This window comes from Lampetra fluviatilis, chromosome 21 (assembly GCF_964198595.1).
Source record: "Lampetra fluviatilis chromosome 21, kcLamFluv1.1, whole genome shotgun sequence".
Taxonomy (NCBI): Eukaryota; Metazoa; Chordata; class Hyperoartia; order Petromyzontiformes; family Petromyzontidae; genus Lampetra; species Lampetra fluviatilis.
This window is the reverse complement of record NC_136295.1, coordinates 13,506,404-13,524,839: the sequence shown is the minus strand read 5'-3', so window position 1 is coordinate 13,524,839 and position 18,436 is coordinate 13,506,404. Positions and strand designations below refer to the sequence as shown.

The following is an 18,436-nucleotide window of genomic DNA, read 5'->3' as shown; positions in this document are numbered from 1 at the left end:
GTTGGCGATGGTGGGAGGGTGGCGATAATTATGATGGAGGTTAGGCAAGAGAAGGGGGGGGGGGTCATGATGCGGGTAAGATCAATGATGATGATGGAGGTGAGGCAAGAGAGGGGAGGGTGGTGATGCGGGTAATATACGGCTGATGATGGTGGTGGTTGGTGGTGGCGAGGGAGGGTGGTGATGCGGGTAAGATACGGATGATGATGATGGTGGTGGTGGCGAGGGAGGGTGGTGATGCGGGTAATATACGGCTGATGATGGTGGTGGTTGGTGGTGGCGAGGGAGGGTGGTGATGCGGGTATGATACGGATGATGATGATGGTGGTGGTTGGTGGTGGCGAGGGAGGGTGGTGATGTGCCCGCGACAGATGTCTGGCGTCAGCACTGCCTTATTATCCGGATTACAGCGCCATAAATCACGATTCAAGGCGGTAATTATCGGTTTCGTGTGTTTTTTCTCTCGTGCCATTTTCTGTTTTTGACTTCATACACACACAGACACAATCCGTAATGAGGGCTAAAGTGTCCTGGGCTGGCGAGAGTTCCCACACTCACCCCCACTCACCCTCCAACCGCACTCATCCCACTCACCCTCCACTCAACCTCCACTCAACCTATTACTCTCCACTCACCCTCCACTTAACACTGCCGCCTCATTCACCCGCAATTACATTCACCCCATTCACTCGCTCACCACTCACTCCAGAGTCTCACCTACCCACTCACTCACACCCACACACAAAAGCCAAAGAGCCCCCCGTGCAGCCTTTATAGACTGTTGGGGCGAGTGCTGTGAGAGAGCGATTATTGAAGGCCAGCACAGTGCACAAGGGGTGATGCGGCAGGAACAACGCCAGGCCACCTTTGTCTCCCCACTGTACAAGGTACCCATTTAAATCCGAGTGGACACGCTCACAGACATACAACAGCCGCCATACCACACAAGGTGTGACCTCACCCCAGCGCGTGTGCCAAGCTAGGTGCGTTTTGTGGCCGTCACGTTACGTGCGGAAGGCTCTTTGACATGAGATTACGGGGACAGACCGAGGTGCCATGGGGTGACCGAGTTGACCGGCTGATGCACCACCACCACTACCACCACTACTGCCAGCTGTGCCCCCCGACCACGTGGACAGGCACGCGCCACGGAGACGATGGAGCCGTGGGACCGGTTCGTGTGCGGGAGCTGCTCAAGAGTCGTTGCATCGCAAGGCGGCGAGGAATGGCGACGGATTGGGGGCGCTTTCACCCAGCAGTGGATAGAGCACGGCTGCTGCTGCTGCTGTTACTGATGACGCCACAGTCGGCAAGGCGCTCGTGATGGAGAATGAGCCAGCAGCCACGCGCGGGGACTTCTCATCCTGTTGCTGCTGCCAGCAGGGCTGGAGGCGCAGATATGTTCGCGAGGACATCATCATCAACAACAACGACGACGACGTCGTCGTCGTCGCCGAGCTGCGACGTCGAGCGGCATCTGCGGCGGTGGCGACACCTCGCGCCTCTTCGCGCCCACGTCGCCCGGGGGGACGCCTCCGCCGATCTCACCAGAGCCCTGGGGCACCACCACCACCACCATCGGCGGCGGTGGCGGCGGCGCGGGGCCGGGGCCGACCTCGGGGCAGGGCGCGGCTGCCGTGGACGCGTGGCCACCACGGCCCGGGGCCCGGCCCGGCGCGCTCCGGGTCCCAGCCTCGTGGGGACCGCTGCGCTGCGTGTTAGATTGCACTGTGTGAGTGTTACAATCTAATGTGAGCGTACGACGGAAGCACACGCGCGCACACAAATGCAGACGCAAGCAAGTAGTTAGTGAAGGTGCTACTGGCGAGTATTCAGGCCGGCACGGCGTCACGAAAGGGATGGTGTGGCCAGAACTAGAGCCCGGCCGCCTTTCTCTCCCCAGCGCTGAAGTCCGCAGTCCCAACCACAGCACCGGTCCAAGACCGAAGCCTGCGAATCCCAAGGGACGGTGACTCCGAGGCGTGGACATCGCACGCAAGGCGGCTGGGCGACGCCGACTCGGAGAGGACTCCGTGCACGAGGTGGGCAGCGTTGCCTGTGCGACAGCTCTCCGCCTTGTCCACACCACCAACTCGATAGAACTTCATTTGTGGCCATTTTGTCATGAAGACCACTAACCTAAGGAGCTGAGAGGTTGCGGTCATTCCCACAACAGGAAGCGGTGAAACAGACACGACTGTAGACCGGCTTCGTCTCCATTAGGACTCGTCAGTGAGCACAGTCATCAATGTCGCTGTCGCCATCGGCCTGTGTGAGCCGCGCCTTACCTGCAGAGGGCTTGTGTGTACGTATGTTGAACTTCTTTAGCGCCGTACGTAACCAACCGTGATCATCGGAGGTGCGGGGAAGGACAAAAACTAACCCGGCTATGGGGACCCCACTGGAACTCGCCTGCAGGGATCAATGATTCGAATTCGGGTTTTTTTCGGCAGTTACGGATTTTTAACCAAAAGTACAAATTCCTTGGCCAGCGCGAAACGAGCGGGAATTGTCAACAAAGTTGACCTCGTGAACTCGGCGTGCCAGCGTCTCACAAAACAGCGCGGCCCTCAGGCCCCCACGTGGCGTGTCGTGCTCCCTCCATGCCTCCGCACCGAGTGAACTCCGATGGCATCGCCGAGTGAACTCTGCGACGGCGATGCGACGTCTGTACGATCGAGCACCACCTGGCCGTGAACTAGAGGAGGAATGATTCATTTATTGATTTGATCAACGGAAGTGGAAGTCGCGTCGGGCAGCCGAGGACACACGGCCTGGGCCAGAATCTCTGAAACAAGCTGCTGGCAGCAGCGCTTTCTCGACACGGGCGGCGGTCGATAAACAGCGCGGTGTGCAGAGGGAGCCGAAGCCCATTCATTCCCCGCCCTCCGCCAACAGCGTCGCCGACGATATTCATCATCGACACTTCTCGATTCCCACCATGGGAACGTGGAATTTCCACAACCTGCTCACAACCTCCGACCAGACGAGTACCGCAAGAAATCTCTGCATCCCGTGGTGGGGGCCCCGCTCGGAGTGCGAGGTAGAATTCTCATCTCAGGTTCCCTCCCACCCCCCACAGGCCAGGACGAGACCCCCCACAGGCCAGGACGAGACCCCCCACGGTGCGAAATCACCGGGCATGGTGGGGGGGGATTGAGATCGGTGCGGGGAAGAGGCGGGGGGAGGGATGAGAGGCGGCGTGAGTGACGCGCCGCGTGGCTCACGACGAGTCGTGGCCGTGCCCTCGTCACGTGAGCGCCGTCTAAATTATTGATCGCGCGCCCCCCAAGGCGCGCCCCCCCCCCTCACGCCCACCCCCACCTCGTCGTACCCAGCCGGTTCCTTAAATATTTCAGCAGCTGCGCCGAATATGAATACGGCCGCTCAAGCGAGCGAGCAGTGGCTGGTAGTTATTTATTTATTGCCGATCACCATGGCGCTCGCCACCATGCCAGGGAGCTGCTCCTCCGTGCGAACCGTGCGGGGCGGAGCGCGGCGACTGCAGCCACCACAAGCTGCTGCTGCCGCCCCCCGTGTGACCGGTACAGATCCAAAGGGGGTCCCGGTGGTTTCAGAAAGTCTGTCTCAAGTCCCCAACGAATCATTTGTGTGAATTGGAGATTTGGTCTACGCTTTAAAGTGCTTCGGCGTCGTGCTGGACTCGTGAGAGGGGGGGGGGAGAAGTGCGGCACTGCCAGGTCACCACGTGTCTCGGTTGAGCCGCCTGAAAATGTGGTCGAGTTCATGGAGAGGTGGCAAGGTTGGAATTACACGGAGAGACCAGAAGAGGAACACACAATGAGTTCGGGATGACACGCAAGTTCAGAGGCGACATATGGACTGTTTAGAGCGTGAAGTGGCCGGTGGCCGAGACCAATAATGGAGTGGCAGCCCAAGGAGGGAATGCGGCCAAGTTGGTCCAACTGCACTGGAACCCAAGGACCGGAGTGGCCAAGGAGCCAGTGGACAAGGAGAAAGAGAATTGGACTGGGAGCCTTGCACCAGGGTCCATGCCATTGTTTCTGGGTGCACTATGTTAATGTGCGCTGTGTTAATGTGCACGTGGATTTAGTTTCTGGGTACAGCTTGCAGACAGTTGATCGGCAGGTCACGTGTGGTGACCGAGTTGACCCACTTGCTCCAGCGTGGAAGAGTAGGCCAAATACGCTCAAGAGATCCCCCTCGTGAAGGCCCTTCCGCCGGCGCTTGAGCGAGCAATTGCGGGGCTGCGCCTTCAGCACCGTCGCGGATTGTAAAAGTGTCCTCCGACCACGGCAGTCCGAGTACACCTTGGGTGCCGCTGGGAAACACGCCGGCGGCTTCACACGCGGCGCTCCTCGCGCCGCCGCCAGAAGTCGGGCACGCCGGCGGCGATGGCCTCCTCGGCCAGGCGGAGGCAGCGGCCCGGCATGAAGCCCACGAGTGCCGTGCCCACCAGCCCCACGCCGGCGCACGCCGCCAGCTCCCGCACGCGCGCCTCCACCCGCGCCGGCTCCGTGTACTCGAAGCTGCGGTGACAGCGGTGCAGGGAGGAGCGGCGGTGATCAGATTCTGCAAAATCGTGGAGGCGGCCGGGGTGGCTCGGAGCTCGGGGCACTCAACTGGCGCAGCTCAGATCCTGGGCTCAAATCCCGATTTCAGCCGCCCACTCTTGATTGAACCGGGTTCTCAATCGTAGCGACGTGATGGTCATAGCCCAGTCACCAATGGCTGCACAAAACAACTATCGGGCTAAATTCCAGAACTCACTGTATCAATATTTTGGTTTGAGCGTGACGCGACGAGCATTACTCTGGAGCAGGGTCGGTGGGAGAATGCTGCCCTCATGCTGCGCAGACCAGAGGTCGCTTTAGATCCAAATGGATCCTTCGTGTCATGCCATGACACCAGTAAATGTAAAGCCGCGCCTGGGCGCTGCTCGGTCTGTTTCCAGTCCGCACCATGCACAGAACGTGTTGGATTTGAATTGCAAAAAAATTTAGGAAAATGTACATGACAAGTAGTACAAAACACGAAGTCGTTGCAGCTGCATCGTGGAATGTCGGAGTGCGGGGGTCTATACAGGAATGGTTCTGAGGGAGACCCACGGCAGAGCTGACCCCTGCCAATGAAAACTTCCAGCCCCTCTTGGTGTCACGTCAGTCCCAGCCGGATCTAGAAACTTCCCCAGAGGGGAAGAGCCGTCCCGAATGTAACGCTTTTTAAAGACTCGCCCCTAAATGAATGGAAACAAGATTAAACGTTAATTCTCTGGTAAATATAAATACAATACGGGATCTCAGGGGATCAGGGTGGGTGGGATCGCCCTTGCCCCCCCCACCCCTTGGGTTCACCACTGCTGCCAGACGCTCCCGCTGCTGTGAATGGGGGCTCTGGAATCTGTGCGAGGCTCGTACTGCCCCCCAGTGGAGTGACCTCTCATGACGCCAACGCTCTCACAGTGAAGCTGCCGGCAACGCCTCCTTGAGAGCCTCGACAATCGGCTCAAGGTGGTGAATTTGGTGGCAACAAAACCACGCGTCTCTCTCCGGCATTGGATCTGTGGCGCCCCTCGTACCGCGAAGCCGGCACGTGATCGCTGGCGCCGCCGTCGGCGCCGCGCATGGCTCCACGTGCGTCGTCCTCTTCCTCCTAACGCACACGGCACGTGTTTACATCGAGGTCGATAGTTTAATGGTCAGCGGCGAACGATAACCCGAACCTGTGCCGAGTCTCCACTTCGCCATCCCGCACTGACCAGCGTGACGAAGCGGGGACCAAACCTCGCGTGGCCCGCACGTCACAGGGAGGCCCTCATCCAGCAGTGGATTGGTAAAAGGGCTGCACCTGTACAAGAACTCAAGCCGATCGAGTTCTCCTACTTCTTACTGGAATCCCAGTAACCGACATCAGTGAATGCTCACTGACGTGCAGCGGCGCAGCGATCACGTGTGCAGCGGCACAGCGATCACGTGTGCAGCGGCACAGCGATCACGTGTGCAGCGGCGCAGCGATCACGTGTGCAGCTGCGCAGCGATCACGTGTGCAGCGGCACAGCGATCACGTGTGCAGCGGCACAGCGATCACGTGTGCAGGCGCCGCAAAGGCACCGGGGGGCCCCATGGCCGGAGGACGTCGGCATGCGGCCACGGGGAGGTGTGCGAGCGAGAGCGGCGACGGTGATGGGACCCGGTGCTGAGCGGACCCGACTTCTGTGCTGCAGGAGCCCCGTGAGATACGATTATCGTGGTACCTTGCACTGGTCAACAAATCGTAGCATCGCTAAATCGCGGCCGTCCTTGTGCCACCCCGACGCTGGGCAAGAACTCGGGCCCGGCTTCAGCTCCTCTCGGATCCGGGAAGGCGGCAGTGGGGCCGCGGCGTCGAGTGCCACCGTTACGGTGACACTCGACGCCAAGGACGGTGAACCTGACTGGGCCAAAGGGACGGTTGGTGGCGCGGGGCGCACCCCAGCGGCCCCCGAGCGCGTGCCCCGCCGCACGGCTCCTGCTGGGTCACACCTGGAGCGGGTCGAAGCGGCGCACGTTGCAGGCCACCTCGACGCGGCCCTCGTGAGGGAAGGCCATGGCTTCCACGCCGGGGAGGCCGCCCGGGCTGGAGGCCCGCAGGGCGCGCGCGATGCGGCGGCCCAGCCTCAGGTCGGTCGAGTCGATTGTCACGTTGCAGTTCATCACGTACGGCGTCGCGCCCACACCTGCGAGCGTCACACGTGGACGGCAGACGCACATACTGGCAAGGCGCCGACGAGGCAGCGGGGATAGTTTGGCAGAGCTGCTATTTTAGCCCTACCCCAAGTAAAATGGCCACGAACACTTACGCCGAGCATCCAGCCTAGCAGCCACGAGCAGGTTCTGCGAGCAGGCACCGTGACCGCACTGGTGCCCATGAACCGGAGAAGGAAAATTGGAGAGTGGTGGAGGTGGCCCAATTCGTGCCTCGCAACGGGTGCCGTGCCTACCACGTGATGCCACCGGCTGCAACCGACCGTACCCGCGGGTGGGAACGCGGTAATCCCCAACGCGCCTGAAGCGCGGGGAGGAACTCACCGGCGATGCCGTAGCGAGGGCCTGGCATGGGCCCCACGTCCGGGATGGGCGGGGTGACCTCGCCGGCGGTTTGGCCGGGGCCCCCGTACCAGGCCCACTCGCGCCGGCGCGACACCAGACTCCGGCGGCCGGGCTCGTCGGCCCAGCCGAAGAGGAACGCGGACGCGCCCGGCACCTGCAGCGTCAACTCCCGCGCCATGGCTACGCGCACGGCCGGGCAGGAGGATGGGGGAACACGTGGAGAGACGGACGGATGCAGGGCCTCATCTCAGGAGGGTCACACCGGGTCACACGGCTCTATTTCCGTGCCCAGCACCGCATCGCTTCAAGTCTGTGTGCTACGGCTGTGGCGACAAGTCACCTGCCACCGACGCCAGTCTACGAGGGGCCCGGAGACTTTCAGTGAGACACGAACCCCTGGGCAGACGGAGACAGATGGCCGAACACATGTACTTCTCATAACCTCCCCGTGACCGCCCTGTGCCCTCCCCGTGACCCCGCGTACCCTGGGCGACACGTCCGCACTCGTGCAGCCCGACGGAGTCGCTGAGCGGGTGCACGGGGACCAGGTCCACAGAGCCGAGGCACGGGTGCCCGCCGCTGTGCGCCGACACGTCGATGAGGGCGCACGCGCGCACGCACGCGCTCACCAGGGATTCACCTGTGGGGGGGCGGACGAGAGGTGGGGAGTGAGGGGGGTGGAGGTTCCTCTATTCTTGCCGTTATATGACCCTCCCTGGGACAAGCACAGTTCACGCTTGTGATCTGCATTCGCTTAACTTGCTCATTCATTAATTTTACCACCACCACGCGTCTATGTGACGCGCCCCACTCCACCACACTGCACATCAACACCGCGTGAAAATACACGCCGTCTACTTCACAGTGGACGATAGAGAGATCGCGTTATCCATGAGACTCGGTGAGGATTTCCTAGGTAAACAAGCAGAATGAAAATAATAATACCAACATACCCAGCGTCTCCACCGGAGCCACGACCGTGATGACGGAACGGTTGTACTCCGGGTCAGCGAACACGTTCAGCACGGTGGCATTGGGGAAGAGGCGTCCTGACGCACGCGGGGTGGGCCACAGGAGACACGCGGCGTGGGCCACAGATTCAAGAATCTTTGCCCCCCAGGATCTGGGAGTTGCTGACTCGATGGCCCAATACGGGGCATCAGAAGCAAGAAAGACTGCCACCCAACACCTTGTCTCAGCAGGCCTGGTGAGCATCTTTCAAGTGTGCCTAAGCCAGTTAAATAGAATGTTTTGATTGCAATGCGATTTGCATTATTCTACGTCTAAAGTAACGTGTACTTGACAAAGCCAAAACAAGGTGTCCTCTTAAATTGTTGAGGGTATAAATAGACCGTTCCCATCCCGGTACGACCCACCAACCCCACCCCGCGCCCCTACCGTGAGGAGTCCGCAGAGCGGCCCAGGCCACAGCCTCCACGACTTTGGGGTCCCGCGCCCCCGACACGTTCAGCAGAGAAGCGGCGAGACGCAGGGGACGGGGCATGACGGCCTGGGGGGGCACGGGGGGGGCACGGGGGGGGGCACGGGGGGCGAGGGGAGGAGACTGCAGCTGAAAGCCGCTCAAGGCGAGACGGCCCCCTCCTCTCATCTCCTGGGCCACCGTTGGACGCTCCACATTCCTGTGGCGGGGGGTTATCTCCACAGGACAAACACGGTTCGACTTCCACACAAAGTGTTACTCATTTTAAAGACCCCAGAGGGAGGGCTGATGGGCTGGGTCAACCACCTGGTCGGAGTGCGGGTGAGAGATAGTGGTGAGGAGTGGGGGTGAGTGTTTGGGTGAGTGGGGTGAGAGATAGGGTGAGTATTGGGGGTGAGAGATAGGGTGAGTATTGGGGGTGAGAGATAGGGGTGAGGAGTGGGGGTGAGAGATAGGGGTGAGGAGTGGGGGTGAGAGATAGGGGTGAGAGATAGGGGTGAGAGATAGGGGTGAGGATTGGGGGTGAGGAGTGGGGGTGAGCGATAGGGTGAGTGGGGGTGAGAGATAGTGGTGAGGAGTGGGGGTGAGAGATGGGGGTGAGGAGTGGGGTGAGAGATAGTGGTGAGGAGTGTGGGTGAGAGATAGTGGTGAGGAGTGTGGTGAAGTATGGTCAGGGGCTATATGACCCTCTAACAGAATACCACCGGCGTGGGAGGCCTTCATCCAGCAGTGGACTGACAGACGGGCTTCAGTGGCATTCCTCCTCCTCCTCGAAGCCACCGCTGGAGCCATGGCCCGCACGAGAACACCACCAGGCCGACACGCCACGACTCAGTCATTCTTGGACATTTAGAAACGGGCAGAGGAGTGCGAGCGTGCCCACGCAGCCCACGCCGCGAGCCACGTGGTGCTCTGCGCTACTTCGACGGAGGAGGAATACCGAACCTGCAGGAGGAACTCTGTCTGCTGAAGCCCTCTCACTCACTCACGCTCGTCGTGGCAGCAGCGGCAGCGGCAAACCTCTCGACTTGCCCCGAGACCCCTGCCACACGGCAGAGCTGCTGCTGCTGCCGCCGTCGTCGTCACGCGCCAAGCCGAGAACAGCGGCGCGTGACGGAGACTCGCAGAGTGCCACTTGGTGGGCGACTTGATGAGCGAGTTCACAAGTCGGCGAGCTCCATGGCGGGTGGGCAGAGAGCAGGGCGAGTGAGCAGTGAGTGAGTGAGTGGGTAGTGAGTGGGTGAGTGTGTGTGTGGGTGAGTATGTGAGTGGGTAGTGAGTGGGTGAGTGAGTAGTGGGCGAGTGAGCAGTGAGTGAGTGAGTGGGTAGTGAGTAGTGAGTGGGTGAGTGTGTGTGTGGGTGAGTATGTGAGTGAGTAGTGGGTGAGTGGGTAGTGAGTGGGTGAGTGAGTAGTGAGTGGGTGAATGAGTGGTGGGTGAGTGGTGAGTGAGTAGTGAGTGGTAGGTGAGCAGTGAGTGAGTGGTGGGTGAGTAGTGAGTGAGTGGTGGGTGGGTGAGTGGTGGGTGAGTGAGTAGTGGGTGGGTGAGTGAGTAGTGGGTGAGTAGTGGGTGCGTGAGTAGTCAGTGGTGGGTGAGCTCTTGCGCACGCGATCAGGGTGAGGTTAAAGGGGCTCACCTGGTCACGTGCCTCTGCCATGGGGGCGGGGCTTGTGGGGGAGGGGTGGGGCTTGTGGGGGAGGGGTGGGGCTTGTGGGGGAGGGGCGGGGCTGTTTCCGTTAGCGCACTCCGGGGTCTAGAGGTCTTGCATTCGCAATACGCCCCGAGGGCAGTTGCTTGACGCCTGACGAGGAATAATGCTATGACATTATCTGCCCCGAGGGCAACTAGCGATGTCAAATTGTTTGTATTTGTTCGCTACTCCCCGCAGCCCCTCCCCCCGTCCTCGCGCGCGTTTATTCGTTATTTATTTGTCAAATCAAAACAGCAACTTGTTAACTTGTTAGGTGATATTTATCGCTGCATTTAGCATTGCACGACAGAAACACGAACTTTATTGTTTGTCGTTATTTTATATTTTTCACGCGGCCACCGTCGCCTCGTGAGGCGACCTCGGCCGCAGCGCGCGCGGCGCGCCTCGCCGCCACGCACTGTTTACAACAACAACCACAACAACAATCACAACCACAACAGTCACAACAACCACAACAATCACCACAACAACAACCACCACAACAGTCACCACAACAACCACCACCACAACAGCCACTACAACAACCACCACCACGATTGCTCTCTTTGTTTCATTAGTCAGTGGCACCAGCAGAAGGACGAGAGAGACTTTCAAGTCGTGGATGTGGGAATCATTTGACATTTAGAACGGCGACGCCGCCGCCGCCGTTATCTGCAATGGCCAGGAGACAGCAGACGAGAGGTAATTCTGGACTTGAGGCTTTCGTGACTGCAAGGATTCATAACTCTTTGGTCTTTTCGGTAAAGTCACGTAGGTGAAAATATAAATAAATAATAAACCACGTTTCGGAGGCAACACAAGTCTCCGTAATCAGGTGGGACCGTCACAGCTACATTTACTGTATCAAGTGAGGAAAAATCCAAGAGACAAGCTCTTATATACTAGTTAAGGGGAAGGGGGGGAGGGGTCTTATCTGAATGTGGTAGCCAATGAATGGAACGGTGGGGGGTGGGCGGGGCTATAAGAGAACCAATCGGTGCACCTCGACTCGGGGTTGTGGCCGGTGTTAGCTGAAAATCCAAATACAAAAAAGCAGTACTGTTAAACGCTGGGAGAATAGTACCTGTCAAATAAGACGGTACAAATATGTGTAGTTAAATCTTTTTTGCATGGTTAATAACATCTTTCCAATGATTACTCAGTTTGTACTCATCATCACGGTTGAAGTTATGTCTGTGTTTGTATATCTGGATGGCTTCGTGTACAAACCTTTGATGGTAGCCAGAAGGTTTACAGAGCACCTTGGTCTCGGAAAAGACAATATCATGAGAGCCCACAGCGTTGTAGCAATGATCGGCAATGGCGGAAGACTAAATTTTGCCGTGTTTCAGATCTGACTTGTGCTCGCGGACACGATCGGAGACATGACGTTTCATTTCCCCAATGTAAAAATCACCACAGATGCAACTCAGTTTATAGACTCCAGGGTATTGCAAGTCAGGAATGACATCTTTTACAGATGGAATTAGATCACGGATTTTATGTACTGTACTGAATCGGACTTGGATCTTATGTTTGTTTAGAATTTTGGAGATCTTTTTGGTCACGCCTGCTATGTATGGCAACGTGATAGTTTTGCTCGGAGTTTCAAGTGGCTGTTTCTGTATGGTGGGAGAAACAGCTTGGCGGATAGTGCGGTCAGAGTATCCGTTCATCTTGAGGGCCTGATGTACATATTTCAATTCACTGGCCAGGTGGTGTTGGTTAGAGATGCCATGAGCTGTGGTACAGTGTTTTGATGAGAAAATTATTTAGAGCCGGGTGGTGGTGGGAATCAGGTTTCAAGTAGGAATCTGTGTGGGTGGCTTTCCTGTAGCTTGGGCTGGGCACCTGTGAATTTGAGCTTCATAGCGCATCGGGTTCTCCCAAATTAAATTAAATGTCTACACAGCGCTTTTGTCAAGTCACTGAACGATGAAGACCTCCCCACGCTTTGCGGGTTATCTGGCCAAACCTCAGTGGGTTGGTTAAGGCAGGGAGCATAGACATGGGAGCATAGCACGCTACGTACGGTGAAAGTGAAGTTCAACATACACACGGTACAATGGCTTTTGCTAAACTGCCCTCTGCTGTCCACAATGTCGCCTTGCAGCAATGCACAATGGTCACCCATTCAAGCGCTACCCAGGCTCACTCCCTGCTTTACTTCCGAGCTTTGAGGGGTTCGGGAACATCGTCGAGGCCAAGGGACAGGCTTTGGCTCTGTGTGTGAACACATACAAGTGTATTGATTTTAGACGCTCGTACAGTAACATACGTGTAGGGATTTACACAAGCAAACACTGCCACTCTATCCACAAGCCTTCTCTTCACTCATTATCTCTCGTGACAGACTTATCTGACATGACGTTCGACATGAAAACCGGCGTCGTTCTGGCCCAGCCTGGCACCCAGGAAAACATTAAAGAGAAGGTGAACCTATTTCTTGCAGAGCACCGCCTAGAAAACAATCATATATGCAACCGCAAACCAGTTTAAATGCATGGATGGGTTTACACAATTCATGGGTCCGATGCAATATGCGGCATGCAAATGTATCTTAAGTGTTGTGGCGAACGTGAAGATCCGAATTACCTTTTGCAGGTGAATGCGGTTCGCACTATCGTCCCAAACAGAAGCAAGAACGAGGTGGTGCTGATTCTGCAATACTTTGACTACAGCGTGGACAGGGCGGTCCAGGCCTTCCTGGAAGGTACCGTGGAAATCTCACGAACAAAAAGTTAACCGAGCTGATGTTGTTCAATTGGCTCAAAACCTTCACGTTTTTTATCTGCTTACGACATTCCCACTGCTTCTTGACAGCATCTTACGATGCGGTTGCATTACAACCTTTTCTACATCCAAATGGTATTGTAATTGCACTGATGGCAGTGCCAATGCTGGTCTGACCTTCCCCATAATGTTACTTTCCAGATGAAGTCGCCGAGATTTTTAAAGAGTGGAACATCTCCGGGAAAAAAAAGGTGCGTCACCCACTTTGCGGTGTTAGTACCACATACAATCAGATGTTACTTTGTATAAATTGCAAACGACTGGAGCCCACAAACAGCACAGGTTTTGACAAGCACTCTTCTTCATGAGAATAAACTGGTAATTTGCTTGAAATATGAACCAAAACCATGAGTGATGAAACAACATGAAGGCACCCTTAAAAGGGACTTGTATATCACAGAACTATAAACGGGCAATACTCGATTATGAGGGTAACGGTGAGGAGTGGTGGGGCTTTGATAATAAAAAACGTTAATAATTTGGGGTAAAAGAACGATTATTTACCTTTGTAGAATGGTGGTGTCATCCGTCATGGTCCATATGTATTCCCAAATCATTTCTGATGATCAGTGTCACCATCTGCTGAACTTCTTTAACCTGAACATTTGGCTCAAGGGGATTGCTAAGTGTGAATGTTAAAGTAGTCCAGCGACTAACTAAAAAAGTTGAACAAGGTACGAAATATCTTTACTCCGCGTTATATATGCGGTGTACCTGACACCACAAGGACCCGAGTCCTTGTTCACAATGAGGAGCAGATAATAAATTCACCAGCCCTTGGGCTTTGAAAATTGAGAGCTGGATACCCTTACAAATGAGACGTTACATTTCAAGGGAATATCCAGGTTAAATATTTTAATAATAAAAACAGTCTCACTTATGTATGGCTTGTACGTGCGCTGCTTCCGCACGCGTTATTTGCCCATCACGGACTTGACGTTACCGCTATATTCCGCATGCAGAACTCGAGGAAGAAGCAGCCCAGGGGTCAGGCACAACGAGCAGACGCTCGGCGTGAGGCCGCTCAATTGGACGTAGCCAAGACAGGCCTGGCCGGCACGGAGGGGCCTGTGGCCACGGCGGGAGGGCCGGGCACGCGGGCGACTCCGCTCACCGCGACGGATTCAGAGCCCGCATTGTCGTGCGCCGCCTCCGAGGAGAACGCCTCACGAGACGGGCGCGACGAGGAGCTCGCGGACTCGCAGCAGCAGCAGCAGGGACGCACGACGTCTCCTCCCGCAGGCAAAGTCGACCCCTCGCAAGGTTCGCTGCGCTGTCCCTGCTCGCTGTCCCTGCTCGCTGTCCTGCTCGCCAGGGAACTGTGAGCAAGACTGAGGGCTTCCTCCGTGCTGTTTTATGTACTTATGATGGTTATCCAGAGCAGAACCAACAAAAAGTGTTGTCATGTGCATGGAGCAAATGAAAGATAAGCAGCCATGCCCATTGTGGTTGTGATGTACCACACTACCAGTGTGGACCTTTGGTCCATTCATTTATTTATTAAGCTTGTTGAGCCAGCTACCTAGGATTGAGCAAAACCTCGTCTACTTTGCACACAGGCAACTGGAGAGCACAGACGAATCGTTACTGACATAACATTAAAACTAACAATGGGTCAAGACGCCGAGGGTTTGATGATACATGGAGGTGGTAATAGGACTCAACAGTGCTTCCTAAAAACTTTATCAAATGAGATTGAAGTTAAAAAATGTCTAGGTAATTTTGTTTTTCAGATAACTTTTACTGCTTGAGTAGAAAACTGGGTGTGATTTAGTAAAATCCCCCAATTTGTAACTGCTGTGTAGAGAGAGGACGAAGGGACGTGGGCCTGCAGCAGAGTGGTGACATTAACGAGGGGCCCCTTCCCGGGGCGAAGCACGGGCCCCCAGCGACGTCTAAATTCAGCCGCCCCCGAAACACGGGGCCACAGACCGCTCCCTCTCATTGCGAGGAGCCTCCGGGCCCTGCTTCCAGGAACAGCAAGAAAGGTGGTTGGTGTGGCAAGCACAGGCTTGGGTTGAACACTTTGTTTCCATTGTTTCTTGATATCCAGTTGCAAACAGATGGCGGTATTTCAAATTGGTTCTCTTTGTTTTGTTTCCCACTTGCCCGTATATGCAGGTAGCAGCATAGAAAAATCAGTGAAAGATCTCCAGAGGTGTGCAGTGTCGCTCTCCCGATACCAACTGCTGGTTCATGAGGAGATGGATGCCTCTGTCAAGCAGATTAAAAAGACGTTCTCAGAAATACAACAATGGTATAGTTTACTTACCCGAGCAACTTCCATTTTTTGTGTTCAATGTAGAAAAATGTCTGATAATCCAATCTCTTTACATTTGTTTCAGCCTCATGGACAGGGAGGTAACAGTCCTCTCAGAACTGGACAAAGTAAAACGAGAAGCCAGTGAGTGAATCCCAAACCGTCTCCCCTGACGTAACGATTTACTTAACGTGAACATTCATCCTCGCAGTCAGGCTGGGAACGTGCGGTGTCAAATGAGGCTAACAGTGTGCTTGTCATGTTATTAAAGGCTTTAATAATATGCTATAAAACACTGCAAGACCCTTTTGTAAGATCTACCTGAGACGTGTAATATAGATGCTGTTCAATGAGGGTTTATTATATTCAAAATAATCTATGTAGTGCAAGTCTGCAGGCAAATTTCCTCAAAAATGTACCACCGCTCACATGTATGTGTGTTTATGATTTACAGTGACGTTTCTAGAAAACAGACAAAGGATGGCGTCAGAGCTGAAGAAGCAGTGCGACCTGTCGGCGAGGCTGTCCGAGGCGCAACTTGGCGAGCTCCGAGCCAATATAAAGGTTCGATGTTGGCACAACGATCGTGCACATTACCCTGCTGTCAGAGCAGGCGTGTCCCACCAGAGCCGCTACTCCCCAGCAAAGCGCTGAACGTCGTCTCGGCACACACGCGTTCACAGCGGCATCGGGCGATGGCGAGGAGTTCAGTGTGGTGCCCGTGTAACGCTACCCTCTATTTTATTTCAGCTCTTTGTGAGTGAAAGGAAATACGACGAAGAGTTGGGGAGAACGGCACGATTCACCTGTGACCTGCCGACCATCGTACAAGCAATGGAAACCTTTGGTAAAAGTGAGTCTCGGTTAATGGACGACGGCATGTACAAACACACTATACATCGTTTTTTTTAAATCCTTGCCAAATTATAGTTAACCCTCGATTATCCCGTGAGTGGATTATTTGAATTGATCCACAGTTTTTGTTCACACTCGAGATGGAACGGTTTAGAGGTACAGAAACCCGACGAGTGAGAAGGCAGAACCAGTTCCAAACATTTATCAAAATTTGTTGTATTACATTGGGATGTTTCGTCAACTCCATGACTGAGTGTTTATACGTGGGATGTTATATATTTTGCTTTACCCCGCATGATAAAGAGTTGACTGTATTGACAAGTGTCTTTGATAACGGCATTCTCACTCGCCTGGCTGTGGTGAACAGTTTCTCATCCGAGGAGCGGTTGTGGGGAGAATCCTCGCCATGGATCCGAGTCCTCGGCATCCGGCCACTCGGCTCAGTTTGGCTCCAGCGACGTTGGGGAATTCTCCGAGGACTCGAGGATTAAGCCCCCCGCTGTTCAACCCGTGCCAGCAGAAACAAGAGCAAGTACACCATACCAGGTGATAAAATCAGACTTAACGATTCTACCCTAGAACTTTGGTCTATATGTACAAGCAGCGGTTAATTTCAGCTGGGCCTGTTTGGGTCACTAGACTGAATAATATTCCTGCACCCGGTACACCACATCTGGTATACCTCTCGCGATGGCGCGGCTATGAGTCACATACCTACTCCACTCTACCAGCAACCCGCTTAAAATTCAGTGTTAAATCAATCCCTACGTCGACTGTTATATATTTAAAATGTCACACGTGAATCTGTTGTTGCTTAGGCTTCTGGAGACAAAGTGAGGGACCGGCACCATTTTCAAGGGAAAACCATTTACAACTCCAACCAGCAATACTGGGGTGACTGGAAAGGGCATGACCACAACGGGCCACAAGGCGACCCAAGGTTCAGGCATGGAGCATTATACAGGCAGCATGGGCACTGGGGGCGGGGCAGGAGGGTACCTGACAGCAAGGAGCACCACCGTGCCCAGTCCTGCACCAGTGCCCAGTCCTGCACCAGTGCCAGCGAGCCACACGACAGGCCCTGCCCAGCAGCAGTCGGAGCGGCAGGAAACGAGGGATCGAGCCTGCTGCCGGTCGGCAGGCTCGGAGAGACGACCGATGGTGGTGGAGGCGGCGGTGATATCTGCGCCTCACGGCGCAAGCCTCTCTACCGGCACACTCGACGATGCCCCGCCGTGGACAGCGCCCATGCCCGCGTGGTCGCCTTGGACAGCCGCCTTCAGTGCAAGGATTGAGGGATTGAGGCGCTCACAGCCACTTCCATGGAAACTCGCATGGACACGGGCTGCTGCGAGTCGTGTCGGGAAGCCCTCTCAACTCCCAAAAAAATACAACCTGGACATGTGGCATGCCAGTGTTTGAACATTCTCCTGATTTGGCTTCTAGAAAACACAACTGTAAAACGTTGTTGTGGTGGTGGTAACTAATTGACATTTATTGTCAATGTTTTTATCTCAGGACCAGCTTTTGACTTCATTTTCTGCTAAAACAAATTCAGTGGCTTGGCAAAGTATTTCACTTTTGTTCAGTGAAAGCGGTACATTGCACCACCTTGTAGGATCATCTTCAGAGCAAGTCTTGCACAAAAAAGGAAAATGTTAATATTTCCATAGCAAATATTACCCTTGAGGACTCATACCTTATTGTATGTTTTATTGTGTAATGCCAAAATTGTAAAAGAAAATTCAATCAAAAAGCACTACTTTTGCTGACAAGTGCCTTGCGGTGTGAAACTGTTCAATAGTTTACTGTTTTTGTTTTGTGTGTCACTGTAGAAGGAAATGCAGTAACTTATTTTTTGTAAACGTCTCTTAGTTGTACATTCATGAGAAATGCAACAATTTTGTGTCAAGATTCAACAAAATGCCCTTTGTACATTAGCTGCAATATGCCCTTTGTACATTAGCTGCAATATGCACGTTTTCAATTTTGGTTCATTAGAAGTTAATGTTGCCAATTTCCTCCGAATATTGGTTTAACATCATCAGGAGCTGCAATTTCAAGTCAGTCGCTTGATCCGCCGACAGGTCAGCTTGGTGTTGTGGATTGCCATCGTTTACAGGTATTCCATTTAATGAGCTGCAATTAAACTAACTCCTGGATATGTCCGAAACCAGCACTCCACCAAACCCAGTGTGGCCTGTTTGTGCCATTTGAAGCAAATAATGACTGCTCTCTTTGGGAAATAAATAGTTGAAAAGTCTCCACGATAAACACTCGAGAGGCAGTGAGTAGGCACTGGCTTTAGGAAATGGAATAAAACCATAT

At 54.6% G+C, this 18,436-nt stretch overlaps 2 protein-coding genes across 6 annotated transcripts; one reads left to right on the top strand and one right to left on the bottom strand.

The window, feature by feature from the left end:
* Positions 1–1,493: 1,493 nt before the first annotated feature.
* FTCDNL1 (formiminotransferase cyclodeaminase N-terminal like) lies at positions 1,494–10,142 on the bottom strand. Of its 5 annotated transcripts, XM_078866151.1 has the most exons (8): positions 9,532–10,142; positions 8,469–8,580; positions 8,024–8,119; positions 7,555–7,710; positions 7,050–7,250; positions 6,504–6,697; positions 5,561–5,634; positions 4,174–4,511 (listed from the first exon to the last, which is right to left on the bottom strand). In XM_078866151.1, exons 2-8 carry the CDS (start codon positions 8,572–8,574, stop codon positions 4,325–4,327), a joined length of 1,014 nt encoding a protein of 337 aa, XP_078722277.1. In that variant the 5' UTR covers positions 8,575–8,580; positions 9,532–10,142; the 3' UTR covers positions 4,174–4,324. The 5 variants fall into 5 exon arrangements, with proteins under 5 accessions (XP_078722273.1, XP_078722276.1, XP_078722275.1 ...); XM_078866147.1 differs by lacking the exon at positions 5,561–5,634 and having other exon boundaries at positions 1,494–4,511; positions 9,457–10,142; XM_078866150.1 differs by lacking the exon at positions 5,561–5,634 and having other exon boundaries at positions 1,494–4,511; positions 9,497–10,142.
* Positions 10,143–12,564: 2,422 nt separating this feature from the next.
* On the top strand, positions 12,565–18,371 carry SPATS2 (spermatogenesis associated serine rich 2). Its single transcript, XM_078865811.1, has 11 exons — positions 12,565–12,633; positions 12,805–12,913; positions 13,135–13,184; positions 13,956–14,256; positions 14,799–14,984; positions 15,115–15,250; positions 15,339–15,397; positions 15,708–15,817; positions 16,004–16,106; positions 16,476–16,654; positions 16,927–18,371. The coding sequence occupies exons 1-11, from the start codon at positions 12,565–12,567 to the stop codon at positions 17,401–17,403; spliced, it is 1,779 nt and encodes a 592-aa protein (XP_078721937.1). The 3' UTR covers positions 17,404–18,371.
* Positions 18,372–18,436: the final 65 nt, after the last annotated feature.